This window comes from Triplophysa dalaica, chromosome 4, assembly GCF_015846415.1.
Source record: "Triplophysa dalaica isolate WHDGS20190420 chromosome 4, ASM1584641v1, whole genome shotgun sequence".
Taxonomy (NCBI): Eukaryota; Metazoa; Chordata; class Actinopteri; order Cypriniformes; family Nemacheilidae; genus Triplophysa; species Triplophysa dalaica.
Window position 1 is genome coordinate 9,370,431 of NC_079545.1, and position 19,723 is coordinate 9,390,153.

A 19,723-nucleotide genomic window follows, 5' to 3' on the forward strand; every position below is an offset into this window, starting at 1 on the left:
GTGGTAATGACATGAAGCATCAATTTTTCGCTAATACCACGGTTATCACACAACAGAACATTGTTCAAATGTTTAATTTCAATGTGAGTCATGTTATCATCTTTAAAATGCTTTCGATTTCAACATGGGAGCGGTGTGAAATCTGTCTATTTACTTCATTTCACATGTCAGCGTTCACATTTAAGAGAAAGTGAAATTGTAAACTATAAAAGATAAGAAATATTTAGCAAATCTGTTTACAAGACAGGGACATTAAATACACACAATGATAAACATATGTAGTACACTATATTATATTTATACGCAAAATACCCCTATGACAGCAATTTTTACTGAAGAGTGAATCTATTATTTTAAACTTTTGTACTGTATTTTCAAACTCAGTAGTGATGTGAGAGGAGTGCTTGATTGTCATGTCTACATCCGTGACTGGTTGTGGTGATGGGTCGGTTGCCTTGGAGATGTATTATCTAATCTAGACATCCCCAAAGCATCTCTGGCAGATGACTTTTCCACAATGGTTGTACATGGTGCACAATAAATCACCCAGAGGCGTTTTGCAATGGTCACACTGTAAAACACATACAAACACAAAGCATTAATGTTCACACTGCAGCGCATCATTTACTGTATGTGGAGAAAGACAATCTACAGAGGATGAAACTGAAGATGTGAACCTTGAAACATTCTGGATGGCAAGTTTCATCATTGTCAATGGTAATTTTCACATTCCCATCTATGGTTTGGTGGCAGAAGCAACACATAGGCTTGTCTTTCACACTGAAGAGAGAGAGAAAGAGAGAGAGACAGAATAAGAAAGAGAGAGGGTGTTGCTCTCAGACTTGTACTGTATCTTTAAAAGCTTGCGTTCTTACAGAGAGAGGTTCATTTTTAGAGCTTTAACAAGCTGGGACCTATACACAGACAGAGTAATAGATCATTCAATAAAAAATATGGTTTGTGTTCAGCTGAAGGGAAGTTTTGGATGGCATGAGAGTGAATAAATAATAAGACACTCTTAACAAAAACAGACACTCTTTATACAAATAAAAATCTTTAAAAATGTTTTACTGAATTCTGCATTGAGACATATTAATAATAATAATTTTTGTTTTTTTAAATGTGTTAATATATCTAAAAATTACATATATTAATTAAGTTTATTAAGTTTATTTAATTAATACATTATATTTTAATCATACATTTTGGTGAATTATAATATAATTATTTAAGTTACTCACATTTAATTCATTTTTATTTGCATTTATACAATTTAAATAGTTTATATTTCATTGATTTAACCGTTGAAATTTTTTATGACTTTTTTAAGTGTAAATTGTTTCAGGTAAAATCACCATATTTTTTTAGAGTGCAATTTTCAGTTTGGGGTGAACTGCTACATTAACAGTGAATTTAAGATTTATTTGCAGAGAAGGAACTCCACAGAACTCATGTGAGCATTACATGAGTACTCATCTGTTTCTTTACAGATGAGTAACTTACCTCAATCGAGTTTCACTTAAAGATACGTTCAACGATTCATGTACACACGAGACAAGACACGTCTCCACTTCTGCAGGTGTTTCCACTGCTTTCTCTACAGGTGTTTCTACAGGTGTTTCCACTGCTTTCTCTTCAGGTGTGGCTGCAGGTGTTTCCAGTGCTTTCTTTACAGGTGTTTCTCCATGTGTTTCCAGTGCTTTCTCTACAGGTGTTGCTGCAGTTGTCTCCAGTGCTTTCTCTACAGGTGTGGCTGCAGTAGTTTCCAGTGCTTTCTTTACAGGTGTTTCTGCATGTGTTTCCAGTGCTTTCTCTACAGGTGTGGCTGCAGGTGTTTCCAATGCTTTCTCTACAGGTGTGCCTGCAGGTGTTTCCACTGCTTTCTCTACAGGTGTGCCTGCAGGTGTTTCTACTGCTTTCTCTACAGGTGTGGCTGCAGGTGTTTCCAGTGCTTTCTCTACAGGTGTGCCTGCAGGTGTTTCCACTGCTTTCTCTACAGGTGTGGCTGCAGGTGTTTCCAGTGCTTTCTCTACAGGTGTGCCTGCAGGTGTTTCCACTGCTTTCTCTACAGGTGTGCCTGCAGGTGTTTCTACTGCTTTCTCTACAGGTGTGCCTGCAGGTGTTTCCACTGCTTTCTCTACAGGTGTGGCTGCAGGTGTTTCCAGTGCTTTCTCTACAGGTGTGCCTACAGGTGTTTCCACCACTTTCTTTACAGGTGTTTCTAGTGCTTTCTTTACAGGTGTGACTGCAGAAGTTTCCAGTGCTTTCTCTACATGTGTGTCTGCAGGTGTTTCCACTGCTTTCTTTACAGGTGTGACTGCATGTGTTTCCAGTGCTTTCTCTTCAGGAGTGTCTGCAGGTGTTTCCACGGCTTTCTTTACAGGTGTGTCTGCAGGTGGTTCCAGTGCTTTCTCTACAGTGGTGTCTGCATGTACTTCCACTGCTTTTTCTACATGCGTGGCTGCAGGTGTTTCCAGAACTTTCTTTACAGGTGTTTCTTCAGGTGTTTCCAGTGCTTTCTTTACAGGTGTGTCTGTCTGTGTTTCCACTGCTTTCTTTACAGGTGTGACTGCAGGTGGTTCCAGTGCTTTCTCTACAGGTGTGTCTGCATGTGTTTCCACTGCTTTTTCTACATGCGTGCCTGCAGGTGTTTCCAGAACTTTCTTTACAGGTGTTTCTTCAGGTGTTTCCAGTGCTTTCTTTACAGGTGTGTCTGTCTGTGTTTCCACTGCTTTCTTTACAGGTGTTTCTACCAGTGTTTCCAGTGCATTCTTCACAGGTGTCACTGTAGGTGTTTCGACTGCTTTCTCTACAGGTGTGCCTGTTGGTGTTTCCAGTGCTTTCTTTACAGGTGTTTCTACAGGTGTTTCTAGTGCTTTCTTTACAGGTGTGACTGCAGGTGTCTCAAGTGCTTTCTCCACAGGTTTTTCTACAGGTGTTTCTAGTGCTTTCTTTACAGGTGTGACTGCAGGTGTCTCAAGTGCTTTCTCCACAGGTTTTTCTACAGGTGTTTCTAGTGCTTTCTTTACAGATGTGACTGCAGGTGTCTCAAGTGCTTTCTCTACAGGTGTGCCTGCAGGTGCTTCTAGTGCTTTCTTTACATGTGTTTCTACAGGTGTTTCTAGTGCTTTCTCTACAGGTGTGACTGAAGGTGTTTCCAGTGTTTTCATTTCTTGCTTAACTGAAATATCTGAAGATGCCTTCACTCCTTCATGTACAGATGGGACCAAAACCATCTCCAGTGCTTCCTTTGCAGATGTTTCTACTCTTTTCTCTACAAGTGTACATTTAGATGTCTCCAATGTGTCCTCTACAGGTGCGCCAGCAAGTATTTCAACTGTTTTCTCTACAGATGCAGCTTTAAATGTTTCAAGTTTTTCCTCTTCGGGAATATCTGAAGTTGTCTTCGTTTCATTTAACGCAGTGACTGCCGGTGTATCCACTCCTTTTTCTACTGGTGTGACATCTTTCTCTTCAGGTGTCTTCTGTGCTTCATCTGCATGTGTACTGAAACACATGCAGAAAAATTATTAAAAATACAATATATGCATATACGTAATGAAATGTTAGATGCCAGTTAAGCCGAATATTTGCACATATACAGTAAGAGCTTCCAATAATTCTTCTTTATGTCCAATTTCCACATGAGGAAATTAAGGGTAACTTGTTTTTTTAAAGGGATTGTGCTATAAAAAGATAAATTTCATACCTTTTGTCCTGGTAGGTTTTACTCTTGACAGGTGGGTTTTCAGTTGAGCCTAAAGCTCTAAGGAGGAACATAGTTGAGTTATTAGATGGAAGAAGGTAACATATGAAATCAAAAGTAAGGAATATATAGAATCACACACAGGAAAAATAAATAAAACAGCTCTTACTCAAATTTTTGTATAGCTGACTGAATATAAGATCTTCGATGAGGTGTGGTTGAATCTAAACTAGTGGACGGAGGGCTAGTAGAGGCAGGGCTCTGGGTGGCAAGAGAAACAGGACTGTCCTCAGCTGAAAACAAATTTACTGGAGCCTTACTGTTGTAGAGAGAGAGAACAAAAGAGAGGGATTTTGTATACAGCGAATAACACATTGGGCGGATCGATACTACCTTGCTAAACCAGTAGATGGCAGTATAAGGATAAACGTACCGTGTTTGTTGCACATCTTGGTCCACTTGAGAGCTGTGAATCCAGCTTCCGTCTTTTTTCCAACTTTTTCGTACCTTTATCATCTTTAACACAGTCTGTCTGTCAACATCTAAAAGCACACAATTTCCTGTTAGAATGTCCTTTTGTTTGTGAAGATGTGTGCATTTGTGTGTGTGTGTGTGTGTGTGTGTGTGTGTGTGCATACCATTGGCCATGGTGAGTTATTCTTTCTGTCTCAATATCTATATTGGAAGCATACGTACATGAAATTAAATTATTTTCTCAGATCATAGACATTTCATATATTATATGTGTGAATTTTTTTTCTTGTGGGCGTCACGAGTACATCCTCATCTATGCTGTTTATCAAGGTGTCAGTAATTACCATAGATTTAATCGTATTTCAGAACAGGTTCAGTTTGTCACAAACAGGCTTTTGTACCCCCAGAAATGCATTCCACAAGGTCCAAAGAAACATGCAGCCCAACCACATTTTTTCCCTCATTGTCAGCGTTATCTAGCATCTAATCTACAACAGAAACTCAAGTGCTGTCACACAGGAAAATTCTTTGCATTGTCCTCACTGTTTGGAACTTGAAATAATGTCTTTAATAGGTATTCTTTATGGTTTTTGCTTAAGTGGTTCTAATGTTGTAAATAGCTAAAAATATCTCTGTGAAAAGTATTCAAGACAATGGCAGAAAGGAAGAACAGTTCAACGGGTCATGAAACACAGGAGCAACACATCTGTGTGATGATATTGTGTGTTTATATAAGTGTGTGAAATGCGCTTTGACTAAGATTACAGAGCTCTTCCACTTTTACACACTTTCTATTATTGAGATTTAAATTTCAGAGTCTGTTTGATGCACACAGACAGACTTTTGAAACTTTATTCCCGAGGTCATCTGGCCAAATTGTTATGTTTACAGTATTAATGTACAATCAATGTGAAAAAATTCTGCTTTAAGTACAATCAAATTGGTCTTTTCAATTTCTTCTTTCAATTTCAGTGTCTGTGTTAAGCAATTTCAACTTTTATAAGTTACATGCAGCTCAACCTGATAAAATGTTAAAGAGTAATTCCTTAAACTTAAGTAACTTAAGGCAGAAAAAAATATATTGTACCCATCACTCTCATAAGCTACCTATAAATATAACATATTGACATTATTAGATTTAAAGCAAAACCGACTTACTAAATTACTAGCAATTCTAATAATGTGAATCACTTCTATGCCATTTATTGTAGATATTCGTTCTAGAGTTGCATGTTTGTTTGAATTTGCAATTTCATTGCCAAACCTACAGATATACTAATTTATTCCACATTTTCATGGTGGAGACATTTCCTTTGACACCTACAAAATATTCTTCATTTGAAGAGTATTTATTATATTTACAGTGAGTCATGCCATGTCATATTCTTACGGGGACAATGTAAACAAAACCTGGGCGACATACACACAAATAATTCTAAGATCAAACAGCACAACATCACGTATCTGTAAAGTCCTTAACATAATGGCCGGATTTCCTCCGCACTTCCCAGAATAGTGAAATGATCTTAATGGTTTGTTTTGAGGAATTGTCATTGATCACAGTGAAAGGAAGAACCCCTGTAATGCAATTCAAACCCAGACGAAAGAAACTCAAATGTGTTCAATACTGCACATCCCTGCTACTGTAAAATCCATGTAACATAAATCTGGTAACTGAATAGTTCTTACCTGTGTGTGAAATCTGTTCAGCTCAGTCTGTGACTTCTTTGACAGCATCCAAAAGATATTTATATGCACACAACAATCACACCTCCCATGCAATACCCCCCCCCCCCCACACACACACACATACCCACCCACCGTAAAACAAATGAACACACCTTTGAATTAGTTCCTTGATGTTAGTCTGTAGTTCAAGATCATGGTTTTCTGTAGGCTACTCCGTTTGAAGAAATGACAAAACGAGGAAAAAAGGGGTTAACCAAGATTTGGTGATCACATGCGCAGGTTTTATATACTGTTTCAGGTACAGAATCCCTCTGTTCGCAAAATAAATGTGTTGCATGTTTGCCGATGTGATGTAGTCATGTAGGAAGAGTAGGAATAAATGTCTCTGTCAGCAGACATCAAAACAAACACGTGCTCACAGCTGGTGGCACTTTGGGAAAATAAAAAAACGCTCGAGGTAGAAAAAAATCATTTTTGTCACGTAAAAGTGGACTTTAGGTACACTGATGTTATGGTTGATGCTTGAGTGCATGTTAATAATAAAACAGGATTGTTATCTACAGGATGTGAATCTCCAGTTGGATAACATCAAGACAGCTACCGAAACCTCTGGTGTCAATCCAGATTCTTAACTATTATGCAAAAACTATTTGAACTGTCAGCTATTTTCATCCGTCTTAAATTCCAGTGCTGTTGAAAACAGCCTCCCCACGTTTACTGCTGCCATTTCCTTATATATAAAACATTCTCTAAAATGGAAAATAATAGTCCAAGTTGCATGAACTCATAGCAAAGGATTGCTTCAACAAAAGGACAGAGAGCTACCTGGAACATTCAGTAACACGAGACATACTACACATTACAGAGGAACTATTTCCACAAATTTCACGGAAAGACAGTTAAGAAGTAATCCTATTACTAGATACTGCAAGCAGGTTTTTCCAGATTCATTTACACAAGAACAGAGTTTAAGATGCGAGTAGATGTTGGCGTGATATCAATCCACGCTCGTACAAGTGATAAAGAATGTACTAGCATAGACGTTCATGATTGACAAACCACCTCGCAGCTTGCACATTACAGTCCCATAAACCCAATTATAAATCCGGGGAGCAATGTACAAAATAGTAGTTGATGGTTAATTAGTATTTGTGTACTGTCTAATGCAAGGCTATTTTACTCTACTGTTAAAACCTCAACACTCAACCCACAAAACCCTCCATCATGTTGACAATCGACCATAAGCCATAAAACAGTTATCCTTTTAAATAATAGTAACCACTTTTTCCAAGCAGTGCATACTGGGAACTTCAACCCCTTTGATCATTTGAGAAACAAGTCCAATTAACATAATAATCTTGGTAAGCAACATGTTTAGAGCCATCTTATCTAGCATTCATATAAAAAATCTGATCTGCCCGCTGCAAGATCAGTAGATTCTGTATCCATCTTTGAGAATCGTCTAAAAACACATCTCTTCCGTTAACATCCGACCGATCTGTTCTGAGTTCAATCTCTTTTCTACTAATCCCCCCACCCAAAAAACGTAGCTTTGTATACTGTGGTAGGCTATATAAGACTAGTTTTTTGTTGTAGTCCTTATATTGTTCCAATTGCTTGTTTATCTCATCTGTATGTGGCTTTGGATAATAGCCTCTGCTAAATGAGTAAATGTAAATGTAAGTAATAAATAGACTCCTCATGTTAAAACAACCTTTTATTACACTTTACTACATTTGTTGGGAGAAGATTTATAAGCAAGGATTTTTTTACAGTGAAGCCTAAAAGCTATTGAAAGGGGGTGATGATATCATCAATAGAAACTGGCCCAGAAACTACTTTGAAACCTCAGGGTCAATTGTAGCTGATTTCAGATTCCATGTCTCAGAAAGTAAGTGCAGTTGCCATGAAGATCAGCTGTTTCCACCTACAGTATTAGAGGCGACAGGTGAGAAAGGCCAAAAAGAGTGCTGAGTGTGATCATTTATCGCGAGTTCAAGTGTGAGAACAGTCACATCGGAGATGTATTCACAAATATGGGATCTATTGATTCTTGTTCTTTGACGCGAGTTTCCCCCTGTTTTCATGTCACTCAGCACCACTTTCAATACACAGGCTGCACGCATGAGCCCCCTTAAAAAATAACTATGAATTCCCATCAGATTGCTCTGATATTCATACATTATACATATGACAGATTTCGCATATTAAAACACGTTAGCTTGAAAGTCGTGCGGGTGACACGAAAAAACGGCGGAAATTTGGGTCCGTGAACACAAATGAATAGATTACAGTTTGTAACAATGTCACAAATTCCCATGAGGCTGTGGTATAAATAGTCATCCTCATATTCATTAGCTCTGTATTGTGATTTACTGTGGTCTTTGGCCTTTGGCAGATGCTGTTTATCCAAGATAATATTTTTTTGTAATTCTTGTACATTTTTGTACCTATGTTTATTTTTTATCCTAAGTCTATTCTATTATGTATTTAGTTTGGGAAAATACATGTACATTTTTCATCATACTTGCACATGGATCGGTACTTTTGCAAGAATAGACACGTACTGTACTATAGTAAAAGCATAAGTAAAAACATATCCTCATTCTTTATGACTTCAGTCATAATTCCACAGAAAACCTTTAACAAAAAATGTTTGTAGAATAATCTAAACACAGAATTCAACAAACTGATATTGTGTCCATGTGAACAATTTATTGTCCTTTATAATTTTCATGTGTTTTACAACAACTCATTTTTACAACAAAAATCATTTGTTTGTACACAGTTTCCAAATTGCCGTGCCATTTTATATATAGTTTAAAAACAAAACTTTGGTCTTCAGCAACATAATGAATGAATAAATGAATGAATGATATGGAGGTCAAAAATTACACAGGCCAAACAGCTAAAATCAAACCGTGAAGTCACAGTTCCTGGAAAGAGTCTGATCAATTTCATTAATACATACATAGTTGCATATTGTTTATATATTACTCGCATAAACAGATATGGTCATTCAATGCTTTGAAGCAGAACAGTGTCACCCAACAGACTATTATTAATAAAGCTATAATTATATCAACATGCAGACACCAGGGAATACAGAATGTGACCCAACTGCTGTGATGCTCCTGGACCAATGACAGGGCTCAGAACAGTATTAAGGCCAGTGACTGACATTGATATTGTCCCTTTCTGTTTGATATCATAACAAATAATATGTTGTACGCTCTACTACTCCATGATCTCCATAGGCGCAGTTTCTTTAAGGTCGCTCAGCTTCCTGGAGAAGGACGACAGTCTCGTGCTAATAGAATCTCTTTTCTGTCTCAGCGCCACCCCGTAAAATTGCCACAGTTTCCCCCGGAAGTGATTTCCCACGAAGCAATAGAGGAATGGATTAATGGCAGAGTTGGAAAATCCGAGGCAGAGAAAGAACGGCAGTAGCTTATGAACGGCTTGAAGCACCCAGCAATCCCAGTTCACCCCCAGATCTATTAAAACTCCTAGGAACGTCAGCACATGGAATGGAAACCAGCAGAAGAAAAACGCCAACACCACAGCTACAACCATACGTAAGACGTGGACCAACCGCGCCGAATCTTGCTCCAGATGATTCGGGGTGGCCAGCAGGTGCACGGCGATGCGGCTGTAGCATGTTGCTATGACGAAAAACGGCAGGCAGAATCCGAGGGTGTTCTTGGCGAGACTTAACCCGGTGTGCCAGAGGGGCCTGGGGTAATAAATGACACAAGCTGTGATGTTGTTTTCTGGAAAAGCGTGTATGTCACGGAACACAACCGTGGGCAACGTGGTCAGAGCTGCCACGACCCAAATAACAGCACTGACACACCTGGCCCGGTTTACGCTTCTGCTGCTCTGGGAATGAAGCGGGTAGACGATGGCGTGATACCGATCCACGCTCATACAAGTGATAAAGAATATGCTAGCATAGACGTTTATGGTTAACAAACCCCCGCACAGCTTGCACATAACCGTCCCAAAAACCCAATTATAATCCAGAGAGTAATATACAGCCCAGAATGGCAAAGAGCTCAGGAAGAGCAAGTCCGACATCGCTAGGTTCACCAGATACGTGTTAGCTACAGTCCTCCGGCCCGAGCTGTGAAATAACACACACACCACCAGCATGTTACCAAGGAAACCCAGTAAAAAGATGAGGCTGTACAATACGGGGATTACTGTCCTCTGGTACCGGAAGGTCGAGAGGGACATGTAGTCACATGATGAGCTTGTAGTATTGTGGTCCAGTGTTGATACATTGGGTGTGGTCAAGTTAAAGGAGGAGTCTGTTTCCATGGTGACACCCTTGATGCGCAGAACACTTCAGGAGTTCTAAATTTCTGGGAAGAAAAACAAAGAGAGAGAGACTGTTACATGTTCTTGCCTGATGAAAATCGTCTATCATGTTTATCTGAAACCTTTACTGAAATCTCTCGATTCCCCCCACTAAAAGATTGTGAAAGTCCTGAATGTCAGCCAAAAAGCAGCAAATCAGCTATAAATCAAAGTCTGGGTTTCACAATTCAAGAATAACACACGCAGACTTTCAAAAGCTTGCGTGACTGTCTGAAATAGTGCGTCTACAATTGTCACGTCCTCCACGGAGATGGAAAACCATTCAATCTTCATACTATTTAAAGGATGTGTCCCACGCTTGTACACGCCACAATTCTCAGCCTGTTGTGTTATTAGATAGAGAGGACATCATCCCTCTGCATACTGATCGTCAACGGTCTCCTGGGACTGAAGTTGCATTATCCTCTTCTGTCAGTGTGAGAAAGAGAATGTTTGTGTGAGTGAGAGAGAGAGAGAAATGTGAGAATGGAAGTAATGAAATGTGTGTGTGTGACCTTCGCTGTGGTGAGTTTGGGTCCAGCACAGATGTGTTTTATAGCTCTCAGTAGAATGTATCCACAATACATCTGGTTACTGTTAACATAGGCGTGGGGTATGTAAAGACATTCGATTGGCTGCAATATCTTTTAGGGGGGGTCCTATGCTACCCCCAAATAGTAATCAAATCTAATGCCCGGATATTTGGTTCATGTTTTTTCAAAGAGCTCAGCCAATGTATTCACTGTGGCATGCGTTTCCAAGAGGTAAAGAAAAATTATATAGCTATCAGAATGAGCAAAGTTGAGAGCAAATCATTGTTCAATGGTGAACTTCTTATGCAAATTATTTAGGTTAATATAAATGTGGGTTATTTTAAAACCGATGCTTATTGTTTGTTATTTGCACTGGATTTAAATCTAACATTTAATGAAATTTTTATTTGTATTTGAGAGATCTGGCATACAAAAATCATTGCATCAAATAAAATTGAATTAAACTGAATGTCATTGTGAATCTGATCACTGTCGTGTTATAGGACACAATGACTTAAGTTTATCATAATTAATATCCGCTCGCCGCTGTCATGATTATTCATTTATGAAGATTGATTTTAACAGTACACACTCTGAGCCCAAACTTATTCTCACAGCTGTAGGAAATGATCCTGACATGTTTTAAGCGCAACACATGTTCTGAATTACAATGGCTGACCTGAATTAAAGAAACGCCTGACAAGACCAATTGTAAACACATAAATTCTGAATAAGTCATCGAAAATATTGAATAAAAGCTTTTGTAAGGTGTACAAAAGAGTGTTTACGTCTTTTTATAAGACGTGTGAGGTCTAGCAATAAAACATTTAGAAATACAAACATTTATTACTTGTCCTTTTGTAAATAATACCCAAACATTGTAAAGATTTTTTGACTGCTTTCAATTTATAAGTACAAGCAACTTGGCTTTTCAAGTTAAATTTAAATTTTGCACAGTGGTGAGTTAAAATTGCTTTATTTACTTATTTTAGTAAGTTAAAGTTACGTCAAAAAAGTTGAAATTACTTGTAAAGCAAAGTTTTACGGTGAAACTTAAATGCTGTAAAAAACAAACAGCTCCAATAAATGCTAAAATTAAATAAAATGAGCTTTATATGTCAATTAAACTTAAATTATATTAAACTGACTTTAATATTCTAGTTGCACTTTACAACTCAATTTTTTTGTCAGTTCAATATAATTAAGTTAAATCAACTCATAAAGCTTAATTTATTTAACTTAAACATTGAAGGCAGCTAAAGTTGGTAGTTTTTTTACTGTGTACACCATTTATTATGATACGCTCTTTTGACAAACGAAAATCAGTTGCTGTCTTTTTGGAATAGTTTCTATTATCTTATACCTGTTAGCAACATCCCTAAAAATCCCATCTCCATTTTCCGCCATGCATTTGATTTTCCAGATCTTGAGCAGAATAAAGATATTTCAAGAAAAATGTAATAACTACAATGTAAGTATTACAATTCCTTAAGTTAAAACTCATGAATCATCACAGTACTCAGTCGTGCTTCTATCATATTAACATACCCTTCAGTTTCCAGCGCAAAGTTAAAGTGCTCCTCTGCTTTTCTGGAGGTGCCCGTAAAGCTCCAGTCCACGTATCTGATCGAGCTTAATTAATCCTTCTTAGCCCCTAAGACTTGTCCATTTTAGAAGTAGAGCCTTTCAGCCATGTGAGAATGTAAGAGAGTAAACAGCAAACCATATTAAGCATCCGTTAAAATGATTTTTTTATATGTCCACATCCGTTCCACTGGGAAAAGGAGGGTCGAGAAGGATATAGGAGGAGAGAGAGAAAAAAGTTAGAACGCTCTCTTCCTAGTTGTATATGACTGTGTTCGTGTTAAAAGGTTCTCTCCGCATGTCCTCTGTTTTCTGCAGCATTTTGGGAATGCCAAAGTAAAAGAGGGGAAGGAGAGAAGGAGAGAGAGAGAGAGAGAGGCTGAGACTGCAAACGTATCCAGAAGGAAGCGTTCGAGTGTTACACACATATCGACCAATCTGAAAAATGAAAGACAGATGTGCTACAGTAGTAATTATTGTGCATAGAGTTTATTTGTGCCTACACCAGAAGTAATGTTTAACCTCTCGCTGTGAATAAAACAGCGTGTCTAATCTCAGGAACAGCTTGTAAATTGTCAGTACTTCTGCTGATAAAGTTATTGGTCCCCTGCGTCCCATGACCTTCGGTTTCTGCCACTAAAATGACTGGTTTGATTCTAGAAGACACTTTTACCCAGAGCGTGAAACCAGATAAGCCTCATATAACACAGGAAATTCAGAGATGTCAGAGGCTCCCCGTTACCCTCTCTTCTCTGGTTACTGCGGCAACGACCCAGCGACCACTCAGAGGTCACAGGCAGACGTGTCACAACAATCTCATAATGAGGCAGATAATGATGTCTCAAATGGGAAGTGCAACGATAAACAGAAATTTGGGATAATTGCTGATGACATTACGCAGAACTGTGCGCATGTTAGAGCCATCAGTTTTCTTCCAAACAAAGATACAGAACATGCGGCTTCTCCAACTGACAAACACGGAGCGTTGGATCCCTCAACGGTTGCCAAACCAAGTTGTAATAAAATGTTTCTTGAGCAAAAGTAAAGAATCATGAGAAAACAATTTCGCACCAACTCAGAGCTTTGTGAGGGGGTTAAAAATGTGTTGTTTTTTGCAACAGTTTACGTTGTGCTGGACATCAGAAATCTTGTTCCACAAGAATTGTTGATTTTACGACTGATTTGATACAGGAACTCCAGCTTGATAACACTGCCAGTAAATCCAGATCAGGGTTGGGTCATTTGGACAGATGAGCGAAACTACAGCTATAACATAAAACGAAAAAGGAGCTTAAGGAAGAACACAATGTATTCACGGTTTGCTTTGCGGGGTACAAATGCTTTTGGACATCTTGTTTCTTCCTGTGTTTGTGTGACATCCGGCATGACTGACCTCCAAGGGGGCCACTTACTTAGATCTTTATCCGTCATCTGTCACTTTAAAATCCCCCCTTCTTAAAAACTTCCCCTGGATCCATCAGTGGAGAGAGAGAGTTAATCAATAGATTGCTCTAAAACACAGGAATATGAACGAAATTCAGTTTGAACTCGAGAAAAACAGCCATCATGGTCATCTGTTAGCAATGATCATTTCAAAACAACAGCTGTAAATTACAGTGTTCTAACTGACAGACACGCAAGAGTTGATTTTATGTGAATGGGAAAGGCACAAATAGAAAAAAAGAGTTGATTGTCATGATGGCAGGAATAATGTTCTCTAAGAGGCTCTGTAAAGGTTATTTCTAAGATCAATCACTGTTTACAATTGACACGTTTCATTTGAGAGGATAACATGCACAACTCATTCTAACAATAAAATACTGCATGTCTCTCTGTAGACATTACATTAATGTGCTTTGCATCAGAAAGACAACAGCATGTTTGTAATTATGTATATTATGAGAGCAACTTAAAATTAACAGGTCGTTTTTCACATGGAACAAAACAGCTCACCAAATAGTTAATATGATATGATAAAACGGGTGAGTTATCCAGTCTGGCAATCCGACAACATTTTTTAGATTTGCTTTTAATTTATTTCAAGGGTTCATTAAATATTCATTGAATTGTTTGAATTCTGATTGGAAATGTAACTCTGACTTGATTTCTTTTGTTTGTCCAACATTTATCTTGTATCCAGATGATTCTTTTGGCCAAGCTCATTACTTAGATTGGATGAGGCAAGTCCATAATGTTTTGCCGTTCAGGGTTACAACAAATAGCTTTAGAATTTAATTTCGTTTTGAATGTGGCCAAGGCTAAAAATGAATGTGTTGACTCCTTACACGAGCGCAAACATGATCTTAAAACCTTCAGACTTCAAGAGTAACCATGGGAATCCTTTATAAATACTGCCAATTGAACATTTTACACACAGCTGGTTAAATATGAAAAATGACCTGTATTATTGGATTTGGCAGAAAGTTTTATTTTGACTATAAAATTGTGTTTCAAAATCCAGCTGTGTGTTCTCATTGCAGCTTATCTCTTGTTTGAGCCTCAACGTTCACAGAAAAGTTTCAAGATTTTAATTAAAAACAAAAACACTTTTGATTTGGAAGTTTGGTAGAAAAACTAAGTTTTACAGAAAAATGGGATGTGACCTTCATATCAAAACAAAACACTCGGATCCTAAACATTCCTACCCCCTGTAGGAATGATTTCCTACAGGGCAATTTAATGCATGTGTTCATGGGAACTTGAACTTGTGTAATTTCCAGTTTGTGTTAGGCTCGTGTCCAATAATATAATTCTTAATATTTCATTTAATTTATGTTAATATTCATTTATGTTATTATTTTATTGTATAACAATTGTTTAAATAAACATCCGAAATGGCATACACTACTTTGGTACTTCTCGCAAGATTTAGAAGGGCTTGTTGCGTCGGAATACTCATCAACTATGTAGTAGAAGAAAACAGTACTTGAAGAGTATGTTCGTCAGTATTAAAAAAAAAGAGTAGGTGAGAAATTCCCGGATGCCCAGATTTTGAAGCACTCAGTGATGGATAGCCTACTTGAGATGCTTCTATTTCCCATGAGAATGCCATGCACAGCCCGCAAAACAGTCTCAGCCAACTTTCATTTACGTACAATAAACAATGGGAAGTGTGCATGGGCCTGAAATGACCGAAACTTAAGTGAGAAAACCCATGGCAAAATCACTAATTCGCTTGTAAGGCATATAGACCTACTAGATAAAAACGAAAATACATTCTCTGAATTTCAAGCTCTGAATGTACAGTACTTGAAGAAAATCAAAAACTTTGTTTCATGTGTCGTTTACTTCTACAAAAGGTTATTAATGCCACTATCTCACATAACTTAATTTGTTGCGCTTGTCATTGCTTCATGATGGCTAATCTCTGGCCTATACTCCAGTGCAGTAGGTTGCGTGAGGAATATGCACCTGTATGTTGCCACCCGCCATTAAAAAGGTAATTACGTCACATGATTACGTGAATATGGTGGACAACGGCCAATCGCATTCATACTACACCCACCCTGCGTTCCATTTCAAAAGGGTTCATCCCTTTGCCCTAAGCCCTTCGAATGGTTTACACTTTGGGTTAAAGGGTGTAGGGGACCAAACAACCGTTTCTTGAAGTGCACATCTTGTTCATCATCCCGCGCCCATAAGGAGGCGGCGTCACCACGCAAAGAATCTGCACATAGAATTATGGGAATCTGAAGTGACCATCAGTTTTACCCTTCGAAATACTTAATTCTGAAGTGCCCTTTGAAGAGGCCAGTTATTAGCACTTCGGTTTGGAACGACCCTTCGGTATGGCAGCCATAATTGTAGTCACTTATATATATATATCCCAGTTGGGACGCAGGGCCATTCAGGCAAAACAGTACGTACCCATTTAGCCCTCGTTAAGCAAGTATTTACTTAAATTAAGTAGGCTTCCTGGGAATTTTCCCAACCGCATTTGTGCACCCTTGAAGGGCACTTCGCGAATGGGATGCCATTTGTAGAGGTGTTCCAAACGAAGGGGAACACCTGAATCCCTTCACGAAGAGCCCTTTCAGAAGTTCATTAGTGAAGGGTAAATGCCATGGTCACTTCAAGGAAGTGAGTTCCGTTTGTGATCACGTGATCTTGGATTACGAGTTCTCGCAACGCATTTTGAAGCAAATATGATGCCGGATTTTTAAATCATCTACAAATGTAAGTACATTTAGTTGTATGTAATTGTATTTGTTTTAGACTACTTTTGTCAGTGATACATATGATTTAACATAGTAATAATATAAGATAAAAAAGATAATTTAGATTGTAGGAAGGTTTAATATGTTTAAAAATAGCTACTGTACTTGTTTATAGGTTTCCTTTATCATATATTCCCTTCTATTAATACCAAGTGGATTAAAAAAACAAAGTGAAAAAAGACAAAATTAAACAATATTTAAAAAGTAGTATTAAACATTTTGTAAATTTTCAACAAACGAGCGCTGCATTCAGAGTGTCTGTGCGGCATTGTCAAGATAACATTTAGCCAGTCATTCCCTTTGTGAAGAGAGTTCTTAATGCATACACGAGAGACCGTAATGCCCTATGCCCTTCAATGAGCCCTTAGAAGGGAGTAGGGCATAGGGATGCTCACTTCCGTTTGGAAAATGCCCATCGAGTATGTCATTTCGGATGCAGCAAATTTGTTGAATGGGTCCTGCAGTTCCGTTGCATTTAAAAAAACGTATGTACATTAACATCTAGCGGTTAAGCTTGGTATCACAGTCTAAATTCAAAATATTGGAGAGACAAGTTTAGCCAAGCATCGGTTCTTCTCGGTTTCTTTTGCTTGTTATCAAAAATAATCTACATGCACTCTATTGTTTGTGAATTTGTACCCGTAGTTAATGTGGTGTCACAAAAATGCGTGTCACATAAACATTTGTTTATGTTGTTAAGATGAAACCGTCTATACATAAACTCATTCACAACTCGCACACAAGTCCCAAGACAGTTATCTTTTTTAACACAAATACGATAGACCCCTCTGGTCAAAATATACAGAACCTGAACAATTTGTGCAATGCTCATACACCAGAAACTCATTTATCTAATAGTACATTCCGTTGCCTATAAAACAATAAGTGGTTCTATCAAGTGACTGATGGCAGAGAGAGAGAGAGAGAGAGAGAGAGAGAGAGAGAGAGAGAGAGAGCGAAAGAGAGAGAGAGAGAGAAAGAGGGAGATGGGAGGAAGGGTCATGGAGGGGCAGGATGCTGGTTTGTGGGAGTGTCTGAAGGGATTAACCAGCCACAATGTACAGAACCACACAGTCACAAACCACCATCCCAGGCTCATGGGTTGAACCTAAACATTCTATTAATAGACCAAAGTGTGTGAGAATGCTATTGTGTGCATGTCACATATGTGCTGTGGACGCAGAAAGTATAAACAGTCTTCCATCAAATGTCAAAACTCAATCAATAACAGCACCAAAATCTTGTTCCAACATGTATACAGTATTGTGACAGATGAGTGCTTTCATACAAGCATGTTAAATAATAAATAAATATACTGAAAATATTCAGAAAGCATTTTCAGCAGTTTCAGCAGTAAATTCTTGTACTTATGTATCATCTTACCTCAGGTTGACATCTCTTCTGCTACAGACTGATGGCTTTTCTATATGCATGTTTATCTGGTACAAAATACAGTTTAATAGAGGGCATAGCATGTCATTGCTTTTTCGTACAAATATACACTGAAAAAAATTACTTGTAGAATTTCCTTAAATCCTCGTAACAGTTTGCACTAAAAAAAATTAAGTAAAATTTTCTGCAATAGTTAAAGTACAATTTATTAACCAGAATAAATTAATTCTACCTATTAAACAAATTTATTTTTGTTAAAATATCAAGTAAATGTCACTTAAAGTACATAAAAAATTATAAGCTGAACAAAAACATGTGACTCAAACTTCACAGAACACTTACATTCATGTTGAAATAAACTATTTTTTACAACATAGATAGTCAAGTAAGAAGAGACTGGTGGTCTCTGTACTGCATACGTACACAAGCAAAGCTCTTCTGAACAACGGTAAATTAAAAAACCCAAACTTAAAAATAATATCAAAACTCTCAAAGATAAAATCAATAAAAAAATCGTTCTTTTTACTGAAAAACACTTAAAGTGACATTTAATCTTGAAAATTAATCTCCTAATGCAGTCAGATACAAAGCATGCTGGGAGATACATCTGGATACATACCAGATACATGCTGGGAGTAGTTATTTCTACAAAAATTATTTATGTAGTCTCAACACAAAATAAATTTACATTTAGTCATTTAGCAGACGCTTTTATCCAAAGCGACTTACAGGTGCAACTTAACTAAGTAAACTGACTAATTGAAATGGGTTTAACATAATAAAATTTAGTTGGATTTACATAATAATTTGTTCAATAAAAATTACTCAAACAAAATAATTAAAACTACCACCATTCTTCCACATATTCTCCTTTCTGTTCAGCAATACGAAGTAATTTATACATGTTTGGAACATCTTGCAAGTGAATGATGACATCATTTTTGGGTGAACTTTCCTTTTAAGGACACCCAACCCACCCAACTTTTTATTTTAACTTGTGATGCCTTCAACTGAGTGTCTGATATCAGAACAGTCTGAACAAAAGTGAAAAGAAAACACGTATCACATTACTATATCTGGAAAAGAAAAGCGACTGTCTAAATTGTTTAAAGATGACATCCAGTCTAAAATGACACATCTAGATAAAAATGAAACCTAATAATCTTACCATATCCTCTGTCAGACACAGCAAAATCAGTTCCCTGCTCTTTGATGATGGATATGACACTGTGCTACCACCTGCTGTGCTGCAACACAAACGTCCTCTGACCACACTGAACGAAAATGAAGAGTAGGAGATACATTACGAAGGTTGGCTGTTTTACACTGTTAGTGCAAGTCAAAACATATCTTATATAAGTGCATTTGTAACTTACATCATCTGCTGTTCGGTCCTGTTGCAGCATTTAGGGAACAAGTAGGGAGAACTCCCTTCAGTGCTTCTGAGCGGACAGACACTTTTTAGATGCCGATTGCAGACGCAAGCGCCTGGCCCGAAGCTAACTTCCGGTCTGTGTTTGGTTAAAGTACCCGTGAACCGGAAGTTGCGAACGTTTTGAATACCGTGTTTTGACGCTTTTCCGAGTGAAATGGGCGTGGCTTTCGATTTGATTGGTTGTTTAAAAACAGCCGTTGCATTTTGAAATGGAACTGGCAGCAGAATGACAGATGAAGGGGAGGAGTTAACGGATGCTCCGCCCAGGCCGTCTAACATAGGTCATTTAAGATCGATAGTCATTACAGGAAGGCAGTGCACTTTCAGATTT

The 19,723-nt window shown here is 37.9% G+C and overlaps 2 protein-coding genes across 6 annotated transcripts; both read right to left on the reverse strand.

Moving 5' to 3' along the window:
* Positions 1–58: 58 nt before the first annotated feature.
* si:dkey-125i10.3 (mucin-2) lies at positions 59–6,227 on the reverse strand. Of its 3 annotated transcripts, none has more exons than XM_056746888.1 (8): positions 6,022–6,227; positions 4,345–4,381; positions 4,140–4,248; positions 3,876–4,025; positions 3,710–3,766; positions 1,504–3,507; positions 678–780; positions 59–571 (listed from the first exon to the last, which is right to left on the reverse strand). In XM_056746888.1, exons 2-8 carry the CDS (start codon positions 4,352–4,354, stop codon positions 476–478), a joined length of 2,529 nt encoding a protein of 842 aa, XP_056602866.1. In that variant the 5' UTR covers positions 4,355–4,381; positions 6,022–6,227; the 3' UTR covers positions 59–475. The 3 variants fall into 3 exon arrangements, with proteins under 3 accessions (XP_056602866.1, XP_056602864.1, XP_056602865.1); XM_056746886.1 differs by lacking the exon at positions 6,022–6,227 and adding an exon at positions 5,870–5,903; XM_056746887.1 differs by lacking the exon at positions 6,022–6,227 and adding an exon at positions 4,916–4,926 and having other exon boundaries at positions 4,345–4,383.
* Positions 6,228–8,570: 2,343 nt separating this feature from the next.
* agtr2 (angiotensin II receptor, type 2) lies at positions 8,571–19,691 on the reverse strand. 3 transcript variants are annotated; one of them, XM_056747224.1, is made up of 3 exons: positions 19,334–19,691; positions 19,126–19,231; positions 8,571–10,236 (listed from the first exon to the last, which is right to left on the reverse strand). In XM_056747224.1, the coding sequence occupies exon 3, from the start codon at positions 10,190–10,192 to the stop codon at positions 9,107–9,109; it is 1,086 nt and encodes a 361-aa protein (XP_056603202.1). In that variant the 5' UTR covers positions 10,193–10,236; positions 19,126–19,231; positions 19,334–19,691; the 3' UTR covers positions 8,571–9,106. The 3 variants fall into 3 exon arrangements, with proteins under 3 accessions (XP_056603202.1, XP_056603201.1, XP_056603203.1); XM_056747223.1 differs by lacking the exons at positions 19,126–19,231; positions 19,334–19,691 and adding an exon at positions 12,313–12,668; XM_056747225.1 differs by lacking the exons at positions 19,126–19,231; positions 19,334–19,691 and adding an exon at positions 10,528–12,306.
* Between the last annotated feature and the right edge of the window lie 32 nt (positions 19,692–19,723).

What these genes read in the sequence shown, in the direction of transcription:
- si:dkey-125i10.3 (XM_056746888.1), bottom strand. An exon ending in CAAGATGTGCAACAAACACG is followed by an intron (nt 4,026 to 4,139) that starts GTACGTTTATCC and finishes TCTCTACAACAG; the next exon opens with TAAGGCTCCAGTAAATTTGT. An exon ending in TCAGCTATACAAAAATTTGA is followed by an intron (nt 3,767 to 3,875) that starts GTAAGAGCTGTT and finishes GTTCCTCCTTAG; the next exon opens with AGCTTTAGGCTCAACTGAAA.
- agtr2 (XM_056747224.1), bottom strand. Translation starts at nt 10,192, where the DNA reads ATGGAAACAGACTCCTCCTTTAACTTGACCACACCCAATGTATCAACA.